At 37.9% G+C, this 21,745-nt stretch overlaps 1 protein-coding gene across 1 annotated transcript in view; it reads left to right on the top strand.

Annotated features, from left to right (window-relative positions):
• The first annotated feature begins 1,909 nt into the window (after positions 1-1,909).
• Positions 1,910-21,745, top strand: part of LOC139721483 (protein timeless-like) — a 32,439-nt gene continuing 12,603 nt past the window's right edge. Inside the window, exons 1-16 of the mRNA XM_071632800.1 lie at positions 1,910-2,018; positions 10,656-10,790; positions 11,606-11,700; positions 12,333-12,394; positions 12,754-12,934; positions 13,558-13,688; positions 14,416-14,476; positions 14,894-14,947; positions 15,842-16,018; positions 16,502-16,711; positions 17,054-17,199; positions 17,933-18,002; positions 18,520-18,620; positions 19,744-19,863; positions 20,344-20,447; positions 20,898-21,093. Of these exons, the coding sequence (XP_071488901.1) occupies positions 10,694-10,790; positions 11,606-11,700; positions 12,333-12,394; positions 12,754-12,934; positions 13,558-13,688; positions 14,416-14,476; positions 14,894-14,947; positions 15,842-16,018; positions 16,502-16,711; positions 17,054-17,199; positions 17,933-18,002; positions 18,520-18,620; positions 19,744-19,863; positions 20,344-20,447; positions 20,898-21,093 (1,805 nt within the window). The 5' untranslated portion in view covers positions 1,910-2,018; positions 10,656-10,693. The remainder of the gene's footprint in view (positions 2,019-10,655; positions 10,791-11,605; positions 11,701-12,332; positions 12,395-12,753; positions 12,935-13,557; positions 13,689-14,415; positions 14,477-14,893; positions 14,948-15,841; positions 16,019-16,501; positions 16,712-17,053; positions 17,200-17,932; positions 18,003-18,519; positions 18,621-19,743; positions 19,864-20,343; positions 20,448-20,897; positions 21,094-21,745) is intronic.

A 21,745-nucleotide genomic window follows, 5' to 3' on the forward strand; every position in this document is an offset into this window, starting at 1 on the left:
GATGAATTAGGCCTAAGATTGGGCTTTTACACTTTTTTGCGAGATACCAAGAAACCACTCATAAAATAATACAGAGCATGCCATGGAGGAATTCGAAGTCATGAGATAAAAAATCGGTTTTAGAATGACTGAGACATCTAAAAACAAAGTAAAACAAAGCGATTGTAATAAAAGATGCAAGTAAGGATTGCTCCATTTTGAATATATATAGACCCCTCCATTTCAAAACCAATTTTCATCATGTAAACGTTGAATCCCTCTTGGAATTATAATCATGCACTTTCATATTTCAGAGGAGGTTTCTCATTATCTCACCAGAAAATGTTAGAAACCTGAGTTAGGTCTCAACCAAAACTATAATGATCCCTTGAAGTGATTCGACTCATTGTCTAAACGGTGATCATGGTAGACCAAGGTGATCCACGGAGCTATACGTACGGTTCTCTTCCCACCTCCCATGGTGGTAGGGCCTCATAACAGTGTGCCACCCACGACTTACCTCTTTACTCAGTACTACCCTGGACAACTAGTATTATCATAATGATTATAGGCCACACATGTATGTCATTCGTTGCTTGTGGAGTGGTCTAGTGATTTAAACTGAAAAGGTACAGTTTACACAGTGATCATTTTAAGAATGCTCGAGTTATCGCATTAGATCCATATTATGTAGGTCAGATCACAAAACATCCTGCCATATTAAAATTTCACAACTAAACCTAAACTATAAGGAGATATCACTGTTTTTCTTATTAAACCGTAACTGTAGACGGTTTATTATAAAAAAAATTATTATAACTATTGTTCACATTTTGTAAATTTAACAATACTAACCATCGAATATCTTGATTGAAATTTTGAAATTGGTTGTTTCTATCCCTTGCTCACACTTTAGAACTATTTTGAAGCACTAAAGCTGGGTTTGGCTTCGCCCAGGTGTTGGGTTATTAATGGGCTACAAAGCTCCCTAATCCCTGCCACACTTGCAATCTATACGCGAAGATGGAGGTATGGCACTTAAAGGTAAATTCAAGATAAATTCATGATGAAGAGCAGCATACACCCGTTTGTCGTTCGACGTCTGTATCAAGAAGACAGTTACAATAAAGTTACAAATTTGATGAATCTTTCCTCTCTGGACTGTAGATAACTTTTAGATTACTCCCTCCAAAGAAATTGCATAGGCCCTACCCTACGGAGCTTCGACGATCGCCCGCGGCGTACCGTGTGACTGAAAACAATAAGAACAAAATACTAAGTACAGTATAGTGTGTTCGGCATTGCAAATCTCATCTCGCGCGCTGTCGAAGCCGCTGATCCACACATCTTAATCAATCAGACCAACGCACTTGCTCGGAGCAGCGAAAAATTGAAACGATCGTCGTCACGTAGGCCACACAGGAAAAAGAAATTCAGATGAACACTACTACACGTGCAGACGACACACGTGTAGCGGAAAATCGCTGGAATCCTGCACGCTGATTGGCTGAGAGCCATACTGCCAAGGTGAACGATATACGCAGTGGGTAAACGTACTGTGCAATACTAAGGCACCTGCGTCGTAATATATTGGCCGGATATCGGAAGCAGATACGTATATGTACAGTATGCGCATATATACGGTTATGAACTTAGATACTTTTGCTTTCTTTGGCATTATAGATAGACTTGGCCGAAAATGATGCCTGGTTTAGTGAGGCGTTAGAGTCGACTTCGAGCTTCCTTAAGTTCTTCCAGTCACTTGGATACTGCCATGAACAGCATCTTTCGACAAGCTTTTTCGTGACACTCGGTGTATCGCAGGAGTACGAGTAGGCCTATAAGTATAATACAACGGGGATATCATTACTGTGTCCCACTGCAGCTGCAGAAACCATACAGACTGCATTGGCCATTGGTATCAACACCGTCACTGCTGCAGGTGAAGGAAAGACAACTTGTTAGCCAACGCAGCAGCTACGACGTGATTGTCTACTTGTGTACATCCCGGATCCATGTTTTACTTCTAAACGTACACTGTAAGTCAGTTATTTATTATCATTACATTTTAATAATTTAATGTTACATTTTTACTATGATGCAGAGATAATGTTTCTTAACGAACGGCTTTGCCTTGGCGAGTGAGTATCAACAGCGAGTAAGGCCCAAAAACGAACGAGAAAGGGGTGGGGGGGGGGGGGGGGGGGGGGGGGGGGGGAGGAGGGGATGGGAGGGTCGCATAGCTAGGAAGGCATCCCCGTGGTGTGGCGTGTTTAACGTTAATGCTTTTCATTTTTTCTTTCATTTTTGTGATTCAAAATTATATTACAAGTTGATGCATAGAGTTCTACTGGGTACCGGTGTGATAAATACGATCATTTTATTTTATAGGGGGGTCTGTCTATAAGTATAATGTTAGAAATTTTCATCTGTTTCATAGTGATATGGAAGTGCTGAACTGGAGTGGAAGATTAAGTCGTCAATACGATTAAATAATGCCTGAAGAGCCAAGAGATCCTTTGATTTGGTCATTTGATTGGTTGTTTGACATTGATCAATTGGCCCATTTCACTATGAGTATGATGTCATTATCTGTGCAGTTGGGGTTCCATTTACCGTGCAATTTTGGATCCATACGATTTGCTCCATTGCACGCTCGCTGAGAGCCCGGCCCGGCACACTGGGCGTGTTAAACGCGATTGCGTTTGCAGTGTGTGTATGCGACAGCGCGCTAGCGTAAACTGCTCAGTGAGCACGCTAGCGTAAAGTGCTCAGTGAGCACTGTCACGATCTCAGATTCTCTCTTGTTTCTAAAAATTCTAAAGTATTAAATAAAACATCAAATGACAAGGATCTATTTCAGGCGGTATATAAAACAGATGATAGATGTTTTTCATTCCTGCGATGGACAGAATATTTCATTCGGTGAAAGATGAATTATTTGATCCATTCAACTCGGCTGCGCCTCGTTGAATGGATCATTTCATCTTGCACCTCATGAAATATTCTTGTCCACTGCACTCATAAACATTCATTATTTGTATATTTGATATGTTATGAATATGATGTGGCCTCTCCTCCTGAGACTGAGTCCTGTCCCTACAATATGTACCTTAAGTCGCCAGACATTCACATCGCATGTAATGCACGCCACGATCTGAAATCAGCTGGGGCGATGGATTTTCATTGCTCTCAAAAGACATTCCTATTGAAAATTCACCTTTTTCCTCCATAAAAGCAAATAGATCTGAATTTACCGGTAAATCTCTAATCGTAATAGTTTGTAATCCAAATACGTTTTGAGATCATATGTAGACCCTAACTCTACAACAGTGACAAGACTATTTTTAATGCGAGAATGATTTGATTTCGAATGGATTTCAGGTCACAGATTAACAAAGTTTTTCAAACGTGATGATGCACAATGAATCCCACATTGAAGTGTGTGTATAGCACATTCGCTAATAGATAGTTATGTGGCGCTCTATGGGGGGGGGGGGGCGAACTAATACAGTGCCTATTGTAATAGTTCACCAATCTGGGAGTGCATAGGAAATACACGCGAGTGGCAATTAAGTGGTAATTGACGTTAGACGTCCTGTGATTGTGAAGGCTGATCTTATGTCATCATTTTGAATTCGATCGAGATCCATAGGGCCCTACCAGTACACGTTAGAGGCCTAGAAAAATAGAGTCTAGATATTATTTCTTTTGTCGAAATTCTGGTCAGTGCCTGTGGGTGGATAGGTCTAACACTTCATGTCGTCGCTTAAATTAAATTCAAAATAAAATCGCTCTTCACGAATAGTGATCGTGGTGTGGTAATGCTGCCTGCCTTGATCTGAAACTGAAGTTATCTGTCTTAAAATTAGATGAATCTAGATCCCACATTTAGTTACTTGTGTGAACAGACTCAACATTGAAGCTAAAAATCACTGTGCATTGATTGTGGCAAGTTGAAATCCTGTCTATAGAGTTCTATATCTGGTCAATGAGAAATTTTGGGCATAGAATTCTTTATTAATTGTAGATTCATGTGTGCGTGTGTGTGTGTGTGTGTGTGTGTGTTTGTCTGTGTCTGTCTGTCTGTCTGCTATCAACCGGAGGGCCAAACCCCAAAAAGTCGCTTACTTAACGAGTGAGTTGCACTCTCTCTACAAACTAAGTAAACCATGCTTATTTTCAAGTTTTTATTGTAACAAACAACATTTCACTGGTCTACCTCAAAAAATTTGTTGCGAAAGCCTCCAAATCCAAGATGGCGTCCAAGATGGCCGCCATATTTACTGAATTTGTTATTTGAAAGATAGAATTTGATTGAAAAGTCAGATTTCAACAAATTTGATGTCATGTGAAAGAGAATAAAATTTTCTACAAGTTGATACCATTTTTGTGGGTTATTGTGATAATTGGATTGAGATTTTAAGGAAAAAACACTCATTTTTTGATATTTTTCTGAAAAAAGGAAAATCAGGAAAATGCTTGATTCAGCATAAATCAAAGAAAGACTGAAGGATTATCTTGAAACGTTTCAAAAATTTTTTTTGACATATAATTAATACTTGAAGAAAATTAGGGGTCAGTACCGTTTTCGGTTCAGGAGTTATAATGTCTCAAACTTGAAAACTCACTATGTAAAAATGGCCACTTTAGTTGTGACAAGACCTTGTTGGTCGTAAAAAAAGTCTGCGCGCGCCAAGACTACTACACGCACCACTGCCACTGGCGCTTGTAGCAGCGCCAGTGGTGCGTGTAGTAGTCTCGGCAAACGCAGACTTTTTCTTTTACAAACAAGGGTTTGTGTCTGCAAACTAACTTTTCATACCAAGTGGTAGCTCAGGTGACGCTGATTGCTATTATTTCAAAGTAGATTGTTCTGAAGCAGATGAGATGAAGCAAAAAATATCTTTCAAATAGAGGTAGAAGCTTGAAACAACCTTGCTATAGAAAGTTTAAAACAAAATTTGGATCAATCACTCAAAAAATTCAAGATTGCAGGCTATCAAAGCTGATATAGTGTATTGCGCCAAAGTAAATGTATCATTTCGATTTTGATACAATTTTGTCTGTTTTGCTGTCTATTCATATGGTTTTTATATATTCTGAACATTTTAATGCCATTTCAAACCATCTTAGGTTTTTATGGAGACATTTTTCAGAATGCACTATGCAATCCCATTTTACATAATATGTTATTTACACACATCTGTTCCCAAAGACGTTTTCGAGTTCCACTCTCTCTATAAACAAGACCATACATGATATTAAGCATACTAAGCAATTGTTCCGTAAGTACACCTGAGTAGATTTGTTGCAAAGAACAGATGCGGTCCAACAGGGCCGCCATTTTATTGAAATTAACATTTCAAACATAACATTTGATAGAGACATTGGATTGCAACAAATTTGATGTCATATGAAGGAGAGTAAAACTTTCTAAAAGTTGATACCACTTTAGCTGTGTCTTGTGATAAATTGAGGGGGGAGTTGTTTGCTTCTCTCTTTTGGGGGATCCATGTTTTCATATTGTTTTGAAAAAGGGAAGAAATGTAAAAATGCATGATTTAGTATTTATCAAAGAAGAACTGAAGAATTATTTTGAAACCTGCGATTGAGATTGAGATTTACTGAGATTGACACATAATTCATATTTCTGGATTTACAGGCAATATCATACACTGTTGACAAGTTAACATCTAAAACTTGAAAAAATTATATTTATGCATTATAAATTTTGCTTACAATGTGTTTACATGGTCACATGTAATACTGTAATGGTCTAGTGACTTGCAAGTACCTGCAAACTAACTTTTCATTCCAAGTGGTAGGTGACGCTGGTCGCTATTACTATAGCATTTCATCATATTAGATTGTTCTGAGGCAGATAAGATTGAACAGAAAGTATTTTCCAAAAAGAGATAGGAGCGTAAAATTTGGCACAAATTTTGCCAATGTGTAATATTTAGCGATAAAAATAGTATCCACACAAAATTCAAGATGGCGGTAATTAATCGAGGTTGTCATTAAAGGCATTATTTACCATTAGTGCACGTAAAACAAAAACCCAGCTTTACTTATTTCCTCAAACTAGTTCTAAACTGTGAGTTAGGGATTAATGTACAAACTTAAATCAGTTTAATTGATGCTAAATATTGTTAGATATACTAAATAGATCTGATAAGAATGTTTTTTTATGTCAACAGTTATCATGGTTATGGTTTCTTGAAAAGAAATGGTGATATCTCCGTATGTTTTAGGCTTTATTATAATTTTTTTACATGGTAGAATGTTTTGTAATACAACTAACCTGCACATATAAATTGAATGTGATATCTCTCCCAATGGTAAACAATACCTTTAGTGTGTTGCGTCAAAGTTATCTCAACTTATAACTTATAATTTGATATTTTTTTAAATCTTCTTATATTGCTGTCTATTACATGTTTCTATACATCCGAACGATATTGTACTATAGTGTAAACCATATTGAGGATCTTTTTTTTTTTTTTTTTTTGGGGGGGGGGTTGAGCTCATTCCAGTGTTTGGGTAAGGCCCAATCTTTGATAAAAAAGAAATGCTTCTGTATCAAAGATATGCTTTTTTACTTGTATGTTACTCTGCTGTTGTAGAAACGTGAATGATAATGGTATATGTGTAATAATGTCTGATCCGTAGATGTCCTTGAAAGCCATTCTGATCCGAACCCCCCCCCCTAAAAAAAAAAAAAAAAAAATCCAACATGGCGGCAATTTCTCAACTTTGCTCTTAAATGTGTTGTGCGAAATTACTTTTCAGTATATTGTTCGAATAAAACTGTCCAAATTGATTATTCGTGCTGTATATTCACATTTACAAACAAGCATGCTGTAACTGTATTTTCCGTTATCAGATTTTTCTTACATTGTTTTTAGGCTGATTTCATGTGGGTTATAGTGTCACAATTGATCTGAACTTATGCCATTGGTAGATGCTTTCCTATATTAGATATCAGGATCACTCGAGAGTGAAAATGTTCATTTTCATTTATTTTGGAGTGACCTTGGGGATCACTCGAAGAGTGACGAGTGATCCCTAATGCAGGGCTCGACACTACCAGTGGTCCGGTGGCCCGGGGCCACAAAAAACGCACGTCGGGCCACCAAAATGTCAGAAATGAAGAATTTGGTGGCCTGATCGGGCCACCAAAAAAGGTCGGATATTTGCCTTTGGGCCACCAAAAATAAAAGTTAGTGTGGAGCTCTGCCTAAGGTCACTCTAAAATGAGTGAAAATGAACATTTTCACTCAAAAGTCACTCCAATTTCACTCTAAATTCACTGTTTTCTGTTATTCACTCCTCACATCAAAAGTGAAAACTTCCGCTCGATTTGTTTTTTTCTTTTTCGGAGAGTAAAATATCACTGGTTTAAAAGATGTGTCCATAAAAACTTAAGACGGTTTAAGATAGCACAACAGACAAATTTGTATCAAAAACGAAATAATACATTTAATTTGGCGCAATACACTATTTCAACTTTGATGGCTGTCATCTTGATTTTTTTTTTTTGAGCGGTTGATCTAAATTCTGTCTTAAACTATCTATAACAAGATTGGTGCCAAGTTTCAAGCTACTACCTCTATTTGAATTTTTTTTTTGCTTCATCTCGTCTGCTTCAGGACAATCTACTTTGAAACAATAGCGATCAGTATCACCTGAGCTACCACTTGGTATGAAAAGTTAGTTTGCAGACACAAACCCTTGTTTGTCAAAGTAAAAGTCTGCATTTGTCAAGACTACTACACGCACCACTGGCACTGCTACAAGCGCCAGTGCCAGTGGTGCGTGTAGTAGTCTTGGCGCGCGCAGACTTTTTTACGACCAACAAGGTCTTGGTCACAACTAAAATGGCCATTTTTACGTAGTGAGTTTTCAAGTTTGAGACATTATAACTCCTGAACTGAAAATGGTACTGACCCCTAATTTTCTCCAAATATTAATTATATGTCAAACAAAATTCTTCAAACGCTTCAAGATAATCCTTCGGTCTTTCTCTGAATTATGCTGAATCAAGCATTTTCATGACTTTCCTTTTTTCAGAAAAATATCAAAAAATGAGTGTTTTTTCCTTAAAATCTCAATCCAGTTATCACAATAACCCACAAAAATGGTATCAACTTGTAGAAAATTTTATTCTCTTTCATATGATATCACATTTGTTGAAATCTGATGTTTCTATCAAATTCTATCATTTAAATAACAAATTCAGTAAATATGGCGGCCATCTTGGACGCCATCTTGGATTTGGAGGCTTTCGCAACAAATTTTTTGAGGTAGACCAGTGGAATGTTGTTTGTTACAATAAAAACTTGAAAATAAGCATGGTCTACTTAGTTTGTAGAGAGAGTGCAACTCGACCTCTGTTTTTAGCTTTTGGCCCCCCGGTTATATGTTTGTATCTTCCCATTTGTCTGCATGTAATGCTTGGTCTTGAAATGTGATAGAGGAACTACATTTCTCAAGTTGACATAAATCATTTTCCCTAGTAGGCCTACATAATTGATTTTTTGCTCCTATAGTTACTTGAAAGAGTAGTCACATAATATTAGACCATGGAGCTACTCCATTGTTGTGATTAGATGGCTAACTTCAGTTTCAGATTGTGCAGGAAGCGTATTATGCCATGATCGCTCGCACGCTATGCCAACTATTGTAAAGTCTACCTACAAACGTTACCCTTACCTTTCCTTAACCCTAATCCTAATCCTAGTCCTAATCCTCATGTCAAACTAAATCTAACCGTACCCCTAAGTCCATGGGGGGAAATACGGCCAGAGAAAATGTTTGTCACTGTCCAAAACACAAGATGTTGAAATGAGTTTCAGTGAGGAATAGTGGCTACCACCATGTGATGGATGGGGGAGAGAGAAGAGATACAACATTGATTGAGGTGAATCATTACTGTGAAGATGACTCTATGTCACAGATGATCTAAGTTTTTAGTTGAATCTTTAGATAGCTGCTACATTGAGCTATCAAATCAGTTGAAATAGTACAAATATGCTCCAGTCTGCTGGTGCAAGTGATCTGCTGCACTTTTGAAAGGCTGTGTCTCACATTTGTTTGACTAACTGACTGTACAGAAACCAGAATGTGCTATTGTAATTGCAACCAAATATTAGTTCAAAGTTCTTTGTGGGCCTGTTTCATGAAGACATCAGTAGAATCATTATTTGCAACAATTGCAATTATTTTGAGCATGTCTTAAAAAGTTCTTGTTGGTTGTATGCTGACTGTTGCAATCTAAAATGAAATTATTTAAACTTGTTGCGAACCTTTGTATGAAATGAGATCCTTATGTGGAATTAGAAAACAAGACTATTCAAAATACATTTGTTTGTTACCAATTCTCTATACTGAAGTTTATTTTGGCACCAATTCCATGCCCTGAAACCTTATTCAGGGATTTCACGAGGTAATGTTGTGTTTATATTGTAGGATGACTTTTCCGTTCAGCATACATGTACCTGCAGAAAACTTGTTACACAATGCTGGTAGTGCAGTTCATCATATTCAGAGCCATACAATAACAAGGACAAGGAATAGTGCTAAACTTATTGTGTCAGCATGTATTCATCTTAGCAGTATACTGTGTAGGCAATTAAGTGTAAGTGCCTGGGTGTGCCTTTCTGTATTAATGGCTAATACAACACACTGTACACAAAGACATAGTGTTTAGTGTTAGATATTTTAAATGTTATGTCAGTCTCCCTGCTCATTGAAATACCTTTACTGTGCATGTACTTAGAGATGCTGCCGGAAAGAGAGAGAGATAGTGAGAATGCAAGAGAGGGGGAGAGAAGAAAAGAGAAAGAAACCCTGTGGGAGGGAGAAAATACTTTAATAGTCTGTGGCATTGTGTAATGCATGTGTAGTATAAAATGTGATTTAGTGATGTCATTCTGCCCTGAGCAAGCCATGTTGCTGCCTACAAAGTATCTCAAGAGATGAATTTAGCAGCTTTGTGGGCCTGAGGCAGGATCATGCTAGGGATTACTTACTTGTAAATCCTACTGCAGGTGGATGCTTCGGAAAATTCTGATAAGCAGGGAAAATTTGTTATCATCCACATTGTATACTTACACTGTATAAAACAATATTGTTGCAGTTCATTTCACTTTTTTTTTTCATTTAAGTAAATTTGTTTTCATTATATCTTTTTGCTTATTTTGGATTACATCTTGTGAATGGATAAAGTCAAAGGACATTTAATGGTGATAGCTGGGTGAATAGTTCAAGTATAACGTGTGGTGTACACAGTGCATTCATTTTGTAACTAACAAATAATTTAGAATAACATTGCAGCTGTGTGCAAGTATGCTTTAGTAGCCAACTTAGTTCAGATTTTGATGTTTTATTTAATCAAATGTAAATTAATACCAATTGGGCATTGCACTTTTGAATGTACATTGTATTACAAAGAGAGCCCAGGGCTATACTGTGCTGTCAAACATGACTGCGTTTTACATATTGTATGGATCTGTTTTAAAAGAACTTTTCTTTTATATCATTATTCATTCGTTTGTTTTGAATGGGCTATGCTCACTGTAAAGACAGGGTTAGATTTTTTTGTTAATTCTAGAAGTTTTTGCTCGCTTTGTATCTTCTTATAATATAGTTGCTTGTTTTGAATTTGTTAGTAATTTCAGACGTTTGAGAAGGCCAGAAACTCAGGAAGATGGAGTGGCTTATCATGGTGAGTGGTCTTTCGGCCACGGCAACAAATCTTGGTTACCAGGAGGACTCCAAGTATGTCATTGCAGAGGAGTGCTACGGTAAGACAGTAAAAGAAGGACTGCAATTTAGAAGGGCTCCCCCTTTTTTTTATTTCAAGGAATTCACATATTCTTCCTGTTTTTGCCTCAGGAAAAAAAATGTTGTAAGGTGCACAGTAATGAGTTACAATTACTCCAGTTCCACTTGGCCTCATTATAATCCTCATTTTCTGAATGAAGTGTTGCAAGTTCGATAACTGAATATGACTTAGGAATGTGCTTACTGCTGTGAAGAAAAAGAAATGAATATTCTTTCATATTTTTAATGTTCTTAAATTCAAAAAGATACAGATTGCTGTTTGTATTTTGCTAGCAATTGTGAAAAGGATGTCAGTATGTTAGTAGAGCTTGTTTTAGGTGTTATATATGATGGAAGACAACTGTGCATGCTGTGTTTTCAACATGTAAAAGAAGTGATACTTCAATGCAAAGTGATACACAAAAATGATTACAGGACAGGCAATTTTTGCAAGACATAGACAGATCGGTGTGAAATTCAAATTCAAATTTATTTCACATGCTAAAAAGAAAACATCACATTCACAATATAACAGAAGAGAAGAAGATATACAAACATAGCAGGTGAGGGATCAGTAAAGGCCGTATGAAGCCTGTCGAGGCAGATTCCCTTACAAGCAATAAATAGGACGCAATTTCCATCAAATATAGAAATAATAAAAATAAAAATATATGAAAGCAGATGTGTTCCCAATTGTATTGGATTTAAATCTTGAAATCTCTGTAATTCTTACTTTCGACAGTAATGGGATGAATTAACATACCCTTGGGACTTTTTCTCCATTTGTACGTTGCAGATAGTCTGGAGCAAATTCTTAACAGCATTATGCAAGAGAGCAAAGTGACCTGCCAAGCAAGACGAAATATTGGAAACAGCAGGCTCATCCAGATGGTAAGTTTGAGACCTTTGAATGTGGATGCAGGTTTTCACCACATGTTTGAATCTGTAAGGACAGTATGATGTAACTCCCCAACCCACCTCTTTCTGAGAATACATCTTTGACAGTATCGCTATTTCAAAAGAATCATGTCAATGATGGTGGGATACTTAAGTCTGTTGTATGTGGGGGCTGGCAGGGATAACACTGAAGTAAAGAAAGGAAAAGACTACCAGTACCTCATTTTCTCAACTCATGGACACCCACTATCAATAAATCCAATATTTTGATAATCATAGTGTGGTAGTGTCTGCTTTGATGAAAAATAGAACTATCACCTGTTCAGTGAAGGAATATCGCATTCTGCTTGCTCTCTTTTCATGCTTGTCTGATGACTATCTTGACTTTGCTATTCAAATTACTCTTCAAGAATATCTGTGGTTCATACATTGTGACTGTGCATGGCAGCTGCTATAGAGATGAAAATGTTGCACTTTTTGAGTCATGTACTTACTTGGGTATAGAGTACTGTATAAATAATTGGAATCTCTGTACATAGTGGTACACACATCAGTGATGACAATAAAACAATGTTACTAGATTGTCACTGTTCTACTTCTGTGTTTCCCTCCCTTTCGTCCCATAGGATTTGATCCCAATCTTGTGCCATTCCCAAGACTATCCAGATGTGTTTGATGCCATTGTGAGGTAAGAAATTCCTTCATCCCCATTGTTTAATTTATGCTGTTTTGTTATTTTTCTGTAATTCATGCTGTCCCAAGTCCTTTCCTCCATTTTCTCTTTTGACATTTTTAGATACCTAAAATAGATTATATCCACTTATCTCCTTTATGATTTTCCAAAGGATTTGTGTTTGTTATTTAATTTATTCAAGAGCATACAGTCAGATTGATGTTTAAATTTTTAGAAATGCTCACTATAAATGATTTCCTGCGGTGCTAATGAAAGATTCAGTTGTAAAACCACTTAAAAGCTCAATCTTCACCTTTGCGACCATACCCAGACAACCACGCCTCACACCTCTTCCCCTCCTCCCCCTCTCTTAGGCTGCTAATGCACCTGTCAATGCCACTGGAGGTGATTATGCCCATTGTGAAGAAGCTGACGAAGCAGGACTACCAGCAGCGGCACGAACTCCAGAAGATGCTGGAGACCATCAAGAAGGAGTTCACGCAGGCCAACGTGATTGCTGCCTTCGTCAGCCAGATGGCGCTAATCATCGAAGAGGTGAGTCAGCCAGTTGCCACGGCTATTGGTGGCCTTGTAAGTTGCACTTGCGTTTCCTGGCTAAAAACAGCCCTGAGGTTGGGAAGGAGCCCCTGGATAATTCTTAGTAGCAAGTGTGATCTCTGTTGCTTTTCATTTAAAGGGATTAGTTTGTCAACCATTTTTCTTTTCTCTAGGCAAATGCCTTGTGATCCTGTCGCTTCCATGGATGTAAAACGAAGAAAAAGAAAAGAAAAATACTGGAGCGCTTATGTGACTCCAGCTATTAAAGAACCTCTTTTTTTATGATTTGTACAGTAAATGGATTATGCTGCTTTGATACCTACTTTGGTTTCTTTGCCTCTGCCACAAAGTGTCGCCGGAGGCCTTATATTTCATTTATTTTTTGTGTTCAAATGAGAGTATCTGAGTTTTCAGTCTTGTAACATGCTTGATGTACAAGAAGTATCAGATTTTCTTATTCAAGTTACGTAGAGTTGTAAAAAAAATAGCTGGAAGCAAAGTTCATGAGTTAATTACTCAGATGTTGTAGTTCTGCCCCCTTGTCGTAGAGTTCAACTTCGTGTTCAGTATTTATCATGACCACTCTGTATGCCTTCCTCTGTCCTTTCACATCATCATAGGCTGGAAGTTATCCAATCAATAAAACGAATGCGGAAACGCTCAGCAACTGCCTCACCCTGCTGAGGAATGTGCTGTATGTGAGTTACGAGCGCTACATGGTGGGAAGCCTCAACAATGACATGATCATCAGGTGAGTTTGAGAAGTCTTATTTCTCGTGAGTGATTGAGAGTGGGATAATGTTGAACATGTCAGCGCAAAGAATGCACTAATTTCTGTCGTCGTTTTATACTGTTTTCTGTTCTTATTGTGTTTAGAATGCATGCAGGTCAGGTGCGACTTGTCCAATTAAATGTCCCAATCAATTATGTAAGAAATGGGCTCACTTTCCAATAATAACCAATGGATTATGCTTTGAGTTGCTGATATTCTTTAGGATACACGTAAGTATGATAAATGATAAACATAGGATCACCCTCCCGAGCTGTAGGGGAAATATTACCTTCATTTATTCTATGACCATTTTAATGTGTTGAATGTGTGTACTTTATACTCTTTGGATGTGTAGAATTCATTTTCATGCATATCAAAGATAATGACAATAATTATAATGGTATAATGGTATGATGATAATGAATCAAATAATGCTACAGGTCTTTTATTTTGATACTAAAAATGCAATACGCTCCACTTTGATGTATACCTTATTATCATTGAGAATAATATTGACAGTAGATGATGACTAATGTTAAGAAGTGTCAGTAATAGTGTTACACACATAAGTACATAGAGAGAAGATTGAGTAATAGAGTATGTTTATAGTAGAAATATATTTTGTTTGAGCTCTCTACTGCTGCTTCACTGTGGATGAGTACCTCTCATCCGAGTCAACTGGAATGTGTTGAATTTCTCCCCGCAGAAATCTCTTTGCATTTGGATTCCATGGTGTTCTGAAGGACCTTTGTAGGAGAAGTGAAGGGGTAAGACTCCTCAGTAATCAATCTTCACTCGAGAAAACTATTTAATATGTTACTCTATTTCTGCAATATTGATATGAACATGAAATATACATTGTTTTACAGAGTATGTGTTGAATAAAGAGTGGCCCAGGTGAAGAAATCATTTATGAAATGATTTTTCTTTATGATGGTATGTGCTATACATTTGCATGTGTTTATGGAACGTGCATGAAAAGAAATTCACTATTCATTTTTATGCTGTTTCATGTACCAGCAGAAATACAGTTTAGTAGAGCTTTTGTCATTTTTTTTGTTTTTGTTTTAATGCTACATTTAATTCACAAGTCCTTTGAGAATACCTTTTGCAGTGTTTTTGTTATTGTGTGTTTGTGGAGCTATCAAGTTGTAATGAAGGATGCTGTACTAATTTCCTTGCAGGGGAAATGGCTGTCGTCCTTTCTGCAAGTGTTGCACCTAATGTACAAAGACACGGTGAGTGGCAGGAGTGCTTGGCAATTTAAGTCACACTATTGGTATCACAACAAACAAAAACCTAATGGCTCATGTTATTTAGATTAACAGATGAATTAACAATTTAAGTCTTAGAAGCGCTGGAGTTCAAATTTATAGTTAATCCTGCCTGACGGATTATGTTACGGAAGAGTGGATATAGAGTATCTATGAAGCTCTTTCCTGAAAATCTGTCAAAGGGGTGAATTTATTTTATGGGTCAATTGAACCATTGGAAACTTAAGTATAAGTGCTTTCATGCTTTCCTACCACTAAAGTTGTGTGCAGTCTGATGCAAAAATAGAAAAATTCTGACTCTAATACTAAGGGTTTTCTACCTATATTTTAAAAGAATTGGGATGACTTCGAACAGAGGGAAGCTCCATTAAAAATCAGTAGGACCAGCATAATTTAGGAACTGTTTGCTTATCATTTTGGTATATCGTGGAACATAAAAACTTGTATCTCTGCCCCCCAAAAAAAGATTTTATGTAGGAAAAAAGATTAAAGGACAAGGTGTGGATTATGTGAATGCTTCATTATCAGTAGAACACAGCAGTAAAAGTGAGGAACAACTATTGGACAATCCATTCCAAAGTTATGAATTTTTAAAGTTTCTACACATGTGACATCACAAGCTTTAGTCTTCTTATCCAGCAATGACTGCACAGAAACTTTAAAAATTCGTAACTTTTGGACAGATTGTGTGATTTTACTCAAACTTACACTGATGTGTTCTTCTGATATTACAAGTACTGCATTCTATATGGTATATTAATGTGAACTTGTCCCTTTAAAGAGATATACAAATCATCCTGATGTATGATAAGAGAGGTATGGAGGTTAATAGACTTTTAACTTTGCCCCTACCCACAGAGCTCCTCCAAGATGGTGATGTACCTGAGACGGAAGCAGGAAGAGATGAAAATGAAGGTTACCAAGGAGAAGGAGGACCCAATCAGGCCCCCTACATCCCACGAGGCTGATAAGACATGCACGGGCGAACCCTCCCACAAGGATTCACATTGCGGTTCAGGGTCAACAAGTGATGAGGTATGGCAGGAGGCCCGTGGAAACATGCATGTAAACACTGAACAGTATCACTCGTGATCTTAGCACATATTCAGAATTGTAGGTGTAGTGATACTACTGAAGGTCATTAGTATTCACTTCAACTGGCTGGCTGTAGTGTTTGCAGAGCTAATTTAGGTAATCCATCTTGAATTGGATGCTTTTAATTTGCCTTGCTGTAAATCTACCAGGAAGATTTAAGGATTTACCTCTAACTTTCCAATGTATTTTGTGTTTTATTTGCTAGATCTCTTTGACTTGCTGTGTACTCTTTCAAAGTATTCCAAAACTGCAGCAGAAACTGGATTTTAGATTAAATTTTATCCTCCCCCCCCAAAAAAAAAAAAAAAAATGAAGAAGTTCTGTGATAAAACTGAATTCAGTAAATCTAGTTAAGATGGCACTCAGCTTTTGGTGACCTGACTCTTAATACTGCCTCTATACCGGGCTCTCTTGCACTTCCAGGGGAGCAAGATGGTGTTGGAGCTCGTACCACCAGTGTCTCCACCTAACGACGACGACCAGCTCTCACCTCTCATATCCGCGCATGAAGACAGCCAGTCTTCCAGTTGCTCTGAGTCGACCCTGAAGGATGGAGGCAGTAACCATGATGGCTCCTTCTCCTCACGGAGCAACACACCAGTCATCGAAAGCGACGACGGCATGATTCCAGAGGTACAGAATTCTCATAACATCAAATGCTCAAATGAAAATGCAGTTATCGCTCATAACAAAATATACATTCGCTGATCAGAAGAACTATTGGGATTCTCAGTGTTCAAAACAATTCAAAATCCATATATTGACATGGATATTAATGTGAGATTTGTAGAGTATGGACAATATACAATGGTTTACATTGAATGTTCTTTTGGAGACAAAACTGACTTGTGTATGCCCTTGGATAAAACTTGGTTACAGGTTGATACTGTATAAGATATTATATGAAAGGACACATAAATTTCATGTCTTACTGGTTTTTTAACAAGTCTATCCCTTTGACCTTCACCCCAACAGGGAAGCGTGGGTCCAAGCTCACCGAACTCAGGCTCCAGTCAGGGGTCAGGTACAATGTCAGGCACAGGGTCAGGTACAGGGTCATCTGGGTCATCGGAAACAGATTCAGAGAAAGAAGGCCGGAAGAACTTGAAGAAGAGAAATCTGTGAGTGTGACACTGAAATTTATTATACTGATGCTTCTTGGTTGGATTTTTGTATCTGTTGCATACATGTGCAGTGTTGATGTAGTACTGTATACCAGTACACCAAATATTTCGCAAGGCTTATATTTTCACGAATTTTGCGAGACGTGCTATTCGCGAAATTAAAGACACGCAAAAAATATTGACCCTGATCCCGACATGAATATGACGTATGTGTATACAATTCTCTGTTCAGTACAAGACTCCATGATCGCGAATTTAACCACTTGTTGGGAAGTCCCGATTCGCGAAAATGTTAGACTCCCAAATATATGGCGTATGCACAGTATCATTACAAGCTCGCTCAAGTACTGAAATGCAAGATTACTGGAAATGGGATCAGTTATAAAATCTAATCTTGGAAAGAAATTTTAGGAGCATCTTGGCACCATTGATGGAATAATTCCATCACGTTTTGACATGCATTGTTCTGCATGTAATATTGTTTTGTTTCTCTGTTTTAAATTTTGGGGACTCTTTGGAATATTTTGAAACTTTGTTTGAATTTACCCTGGATTGTGCCATATTGCTGTTTTAGTTTACAGATCTATGTGATAATTCTACAATGCTTGTGGAGCTCTGTCTATTGGTGGTTTTGAGATAACCTCAATTTGCTAGCCTCACTTTAGGAGCCTCTTTCAGTGTTGGTGAAGTTTGTAATGCATATTTTGTCATCTTGTTTCCCCTATCGTAGGAAAAACCTGGCAGAATTCGGAGTGGAGTATGTCACATGTGGAATGGACAACATCCTGGTACAGTGTAAGGTGGGCATTTCTTTAATAGTCCTGACCTATCACAAATCAAAATGTCACCGTCACCATTAATTTGTCATTCTGCCACAAAGTCATTTGAAATATATTCAGAGGTGCCAATTGTTACTTCTTTGCTGTATTTCTTTCTGTTTTTAGCCTAAAGTAGTGCAGGTTTCATTAATATTATTGTTTTCCCTATGTATTGCTACACATTTCTATCAAAGGAACAGTAAAAATTTGTTTTCCAGAGCTCGTTATAATGCCATGCTATTTGCAAGGTGGGCAACCATGCACTTCTCTTGTGAAGAGCAGGGTGAAATGTAGGCAAAGTGGTCCAACAAAACAAACAAACATACAAGCATACACGCACACATACAAAAACAGCTGACTAATATCTGCAAGAATCTTCAGGATGAAGGAAGCAGAATATCCTTTAAAAAAATAGAAAAAGGAGGAAGATCAAGGTGGAAAACCTCATCAATATAGGGTAATGACACGATATCTCTCTCTGTTTCATAATTGATTTCAGGATGACCTGAAGAACATGGTGTGTAACCACTACTTCCTCTGGCAGCTCACCTTCTTCTTGCCCTTCAGTACCCTGCCGACGGTAGACTATGTTGATGTCAAGTAAGTTTTTATTACCTCCATCAAGGGAGGAGGTTATGTTTTCGTTACCATTAGTTGGTTGGTTCGTTCGTTCGTACGTTCGTTTGTCTGTGTGCAAAATAACTCAAACAGTATTGAACGGATTGGGATGAAACTTGCAGGAAAGGTTGAGAATGACACGAGTAACAAACGATTAACTTTTGGTAATGATCCGAGAATTTTGGGGGAATATATGAAGGATTTTTGATGTTTTGGCAGGTAGGGTCAATGAACTTGGGATTTCAGGCTGCGCATATTTGAGGTTTGCCTGCGTGCACTAAAGTGCGTGCTCTAGTTTCTGCTGGGGCGAGGCGCGCCGTGCAGCTGAAGGCTTATGACGTAACAAAGACTTCTATATTTGGAAATCTGGCGACTTTTAGCACCGATGTTGTGTGTACGTATGATATCTCAATGAAAGAACAAGATCAGTGTAGTGGTGGAAATAAGCTTCATGCATGGTGGAGGTCTGCGCTCTCAGAGTGCTTTTCTAGTTGAACATGTAATTTCTTTGCTGCCAGTGGTAATAGAGAGCTTTTTGTTTGTAAACCATTTCTTGGCTGAGGAAAATCAGCCTGTGTTGATTTGAAAGTATCATCTCTGAGGCGACAAGACCTTAGTATATAGTCTACAAAATGTCAAATGTTCAAGAGAGCAAAAAAACATGGCAACCAAAGCACTACATCAAATTCCTTTGACATGCCGAGGTGGCTTCATTTTGGGGTAGGACAAGTAAGATTTTGACAGGTCATCACTTCACTGATTATCTGACCTCATCAATCCAAAGCAGTCATTTTCACAAAAATTTCAGATACAAGGTCTTATCGCCCCAGCTACATTATGCCTAATGTACCTTTCATCCAGTCCTGTGGAACACCCAATGCATGTTTAAAAATGTTAAATGTACTTACCGGTACTGGATAATGTTGAGGTGAAGTGCCAAACACTGCAAAATTTGTTTTTTTCTTCTTCTGCTGTGAGATTTAAACTTAATTCTAAATGACCTTTCACCCCTTGTGACTTAACCAGTTTAGAAAGACCATTCACCCTTTGTACTCTGTGTCTACGTATTTTCTCTTTAATCGCATTGTATCTCTCCATCATCTAGATTAACTCTGTCAGCACCAGTATTCAATCAGCTTGTCTACACGGCCATGAGGACGTGGGAAGAATACGTCAGAGCGAATACTCAACGCAACGACAGCAAGTCCAACTCTGTCTTCAAAGTGTGAGTTGAGAGTATTGTGCTGTGCCTTTGGTTCATTGTCATGGTGGATGTTCATTATTTGTTGTATACATGTTATTCATATTTACAGGTTGTGATATTTGTTCCTGGCCAGGAGACAATGAAGTTTCATACAATACTCATAGTGATTTGGAATGCAAGCATAGTGGAGAGATTATGAAAAATTTGACGGACCGATAAAGGAATTTAAGAGTTTTTAATAAGGAAATGTGTGACTTTGTAGACATTGCATCAGATGGTCAATCATGTGAATTTCTATGCACAATACTTGCGAAGTATAGAAAAGAAACTACCAAGCGGCTTTGATATTTGGGTTGTGCAAAGTAGAAGCACCATAAGCTGAAACTAGCATCTATCCCTCTAAAATGCTTTCCAATCAAGAGTTTGTTTTGATGGAAATGTGTAGATTGTTGTTGTTCTTCTTCGTATAATAGTGTTATGTATTTTATATTTGGATTGCAGACTAAGCCTCCAGATGTCCACACTGAGACAGATGTTGAATGCCATTCAGCAGTTTACCACAAACCCACAGAGCACTGATGCCATCCACATGAAGACCGTGCTGGGTATGTACATCTATCCCTTGTGATGCATGCATAATTTACTCACTCTCCATGCCACCAAAGAGCTTGTCGTCTGTCCTCTTCTCTCATTATCTTTGCTGCCATATCTGTTTTCTTTTTGTGTTGATATCACACCATAAAAGTGTGGATAAGTTTGTGGTGTGAAATTTTTGTGAATTTAGCACTCTCTTTAGGATGACATTCAGAACATGAATATTCTTTGTTCTTTTTTAGTGGTACTGCAATATTACTCTCATCTGTGAAATAATAAGCTAGTGAATCTCACTAAAATTGGCCCAGAATGAAAAATTTATCTCAACAATTTCTATAAAGAACAGTAGGTTCACTTTAGAATATTCTAGCAAAGGATGAGTACCGGTATTGCCTGTATCAGTTCTATCTTTGATCTAGGAATGAAACACGGCAATCTCTTTTGTTTTCTTTTGTATGCAGCCACCATAGCATTGACGAAGGCAGTGCGCAGCTTCTACCTGCTCCTCATCCGCAAGTTTGAGCCGCAGCAGCAGACGCTGGCTTTCCTGCGCGAGATCATCATGGGCAATGACCTGACCCTGCGCATCATCAACCAGGTGCAGCACATTCACAGACCCGAGTGGGGGAAGCTGGATATGGCCAGTCACGTGCGCAAGTAAGCAAGCAACCCTCGCTGATGCTACATCCTCTCGTTTCCCCACCCTCCTTTTCCTTTGTTTTTTCAACAAAAGATATCCAGCTGTGATGTTATTTGGCTATCTCTCTTGATGAAATTGATTATGATGATAATGATGATGTTTATGATGATGATGATAATAATGATAATGATGATGATGATGATGGTGATGATGATGATGATAATGATAATGATAAGATGACAGGGCCTTTGCAAAGTGTTATATTTCACCCAGGGTAGCATCTTCATTTGTTAGAACTTCATAGAAGGTGACTCTTTAAGGTTTGATGTGGGGTATACTCACTGGGAAGTATTGCCTGAATTAAAAAGCTTGCCAATGATTTGAGTGTGAACATCTTAAAGGGGGGGGGGGGGGATGAGGGTGGGGATTGATTCTTATGACTTATGTTGCTAGATAGTAGTAGGGTGAAGGGTGTTTTTAGCACTCTGAAGTGATAGACAGGCGGCATATAGAAATCCAACCGCATGATTATCGTTAGAGCAACAGTGAACACATTTTTTTTTTAGGCCTTTCTCTACACTTTCTCTTTATTTCATGTTGTCTTAGCAGTAATGAAGAGATATCAGACACTTTTCGGTTTGCACGTTGAGCCCGACGTCTCCGTGCTAT

Source organism: Diadema antillarum, unplaced genomic scaffold (assembly GCF_040938485.1).
Source record: "Diadema antillarum isolate AM-2024a unplaced genomic scaffold, OU_Dant_1.0 scf00000143, whole genome shotgun sequence".
Classification (NCBI taxonomy): Eukaryota; Metazoa; Echinodermata; class Echinoidea; order Diadematoida; family Diadematidae; genus Diadema; species Diadema antillarum.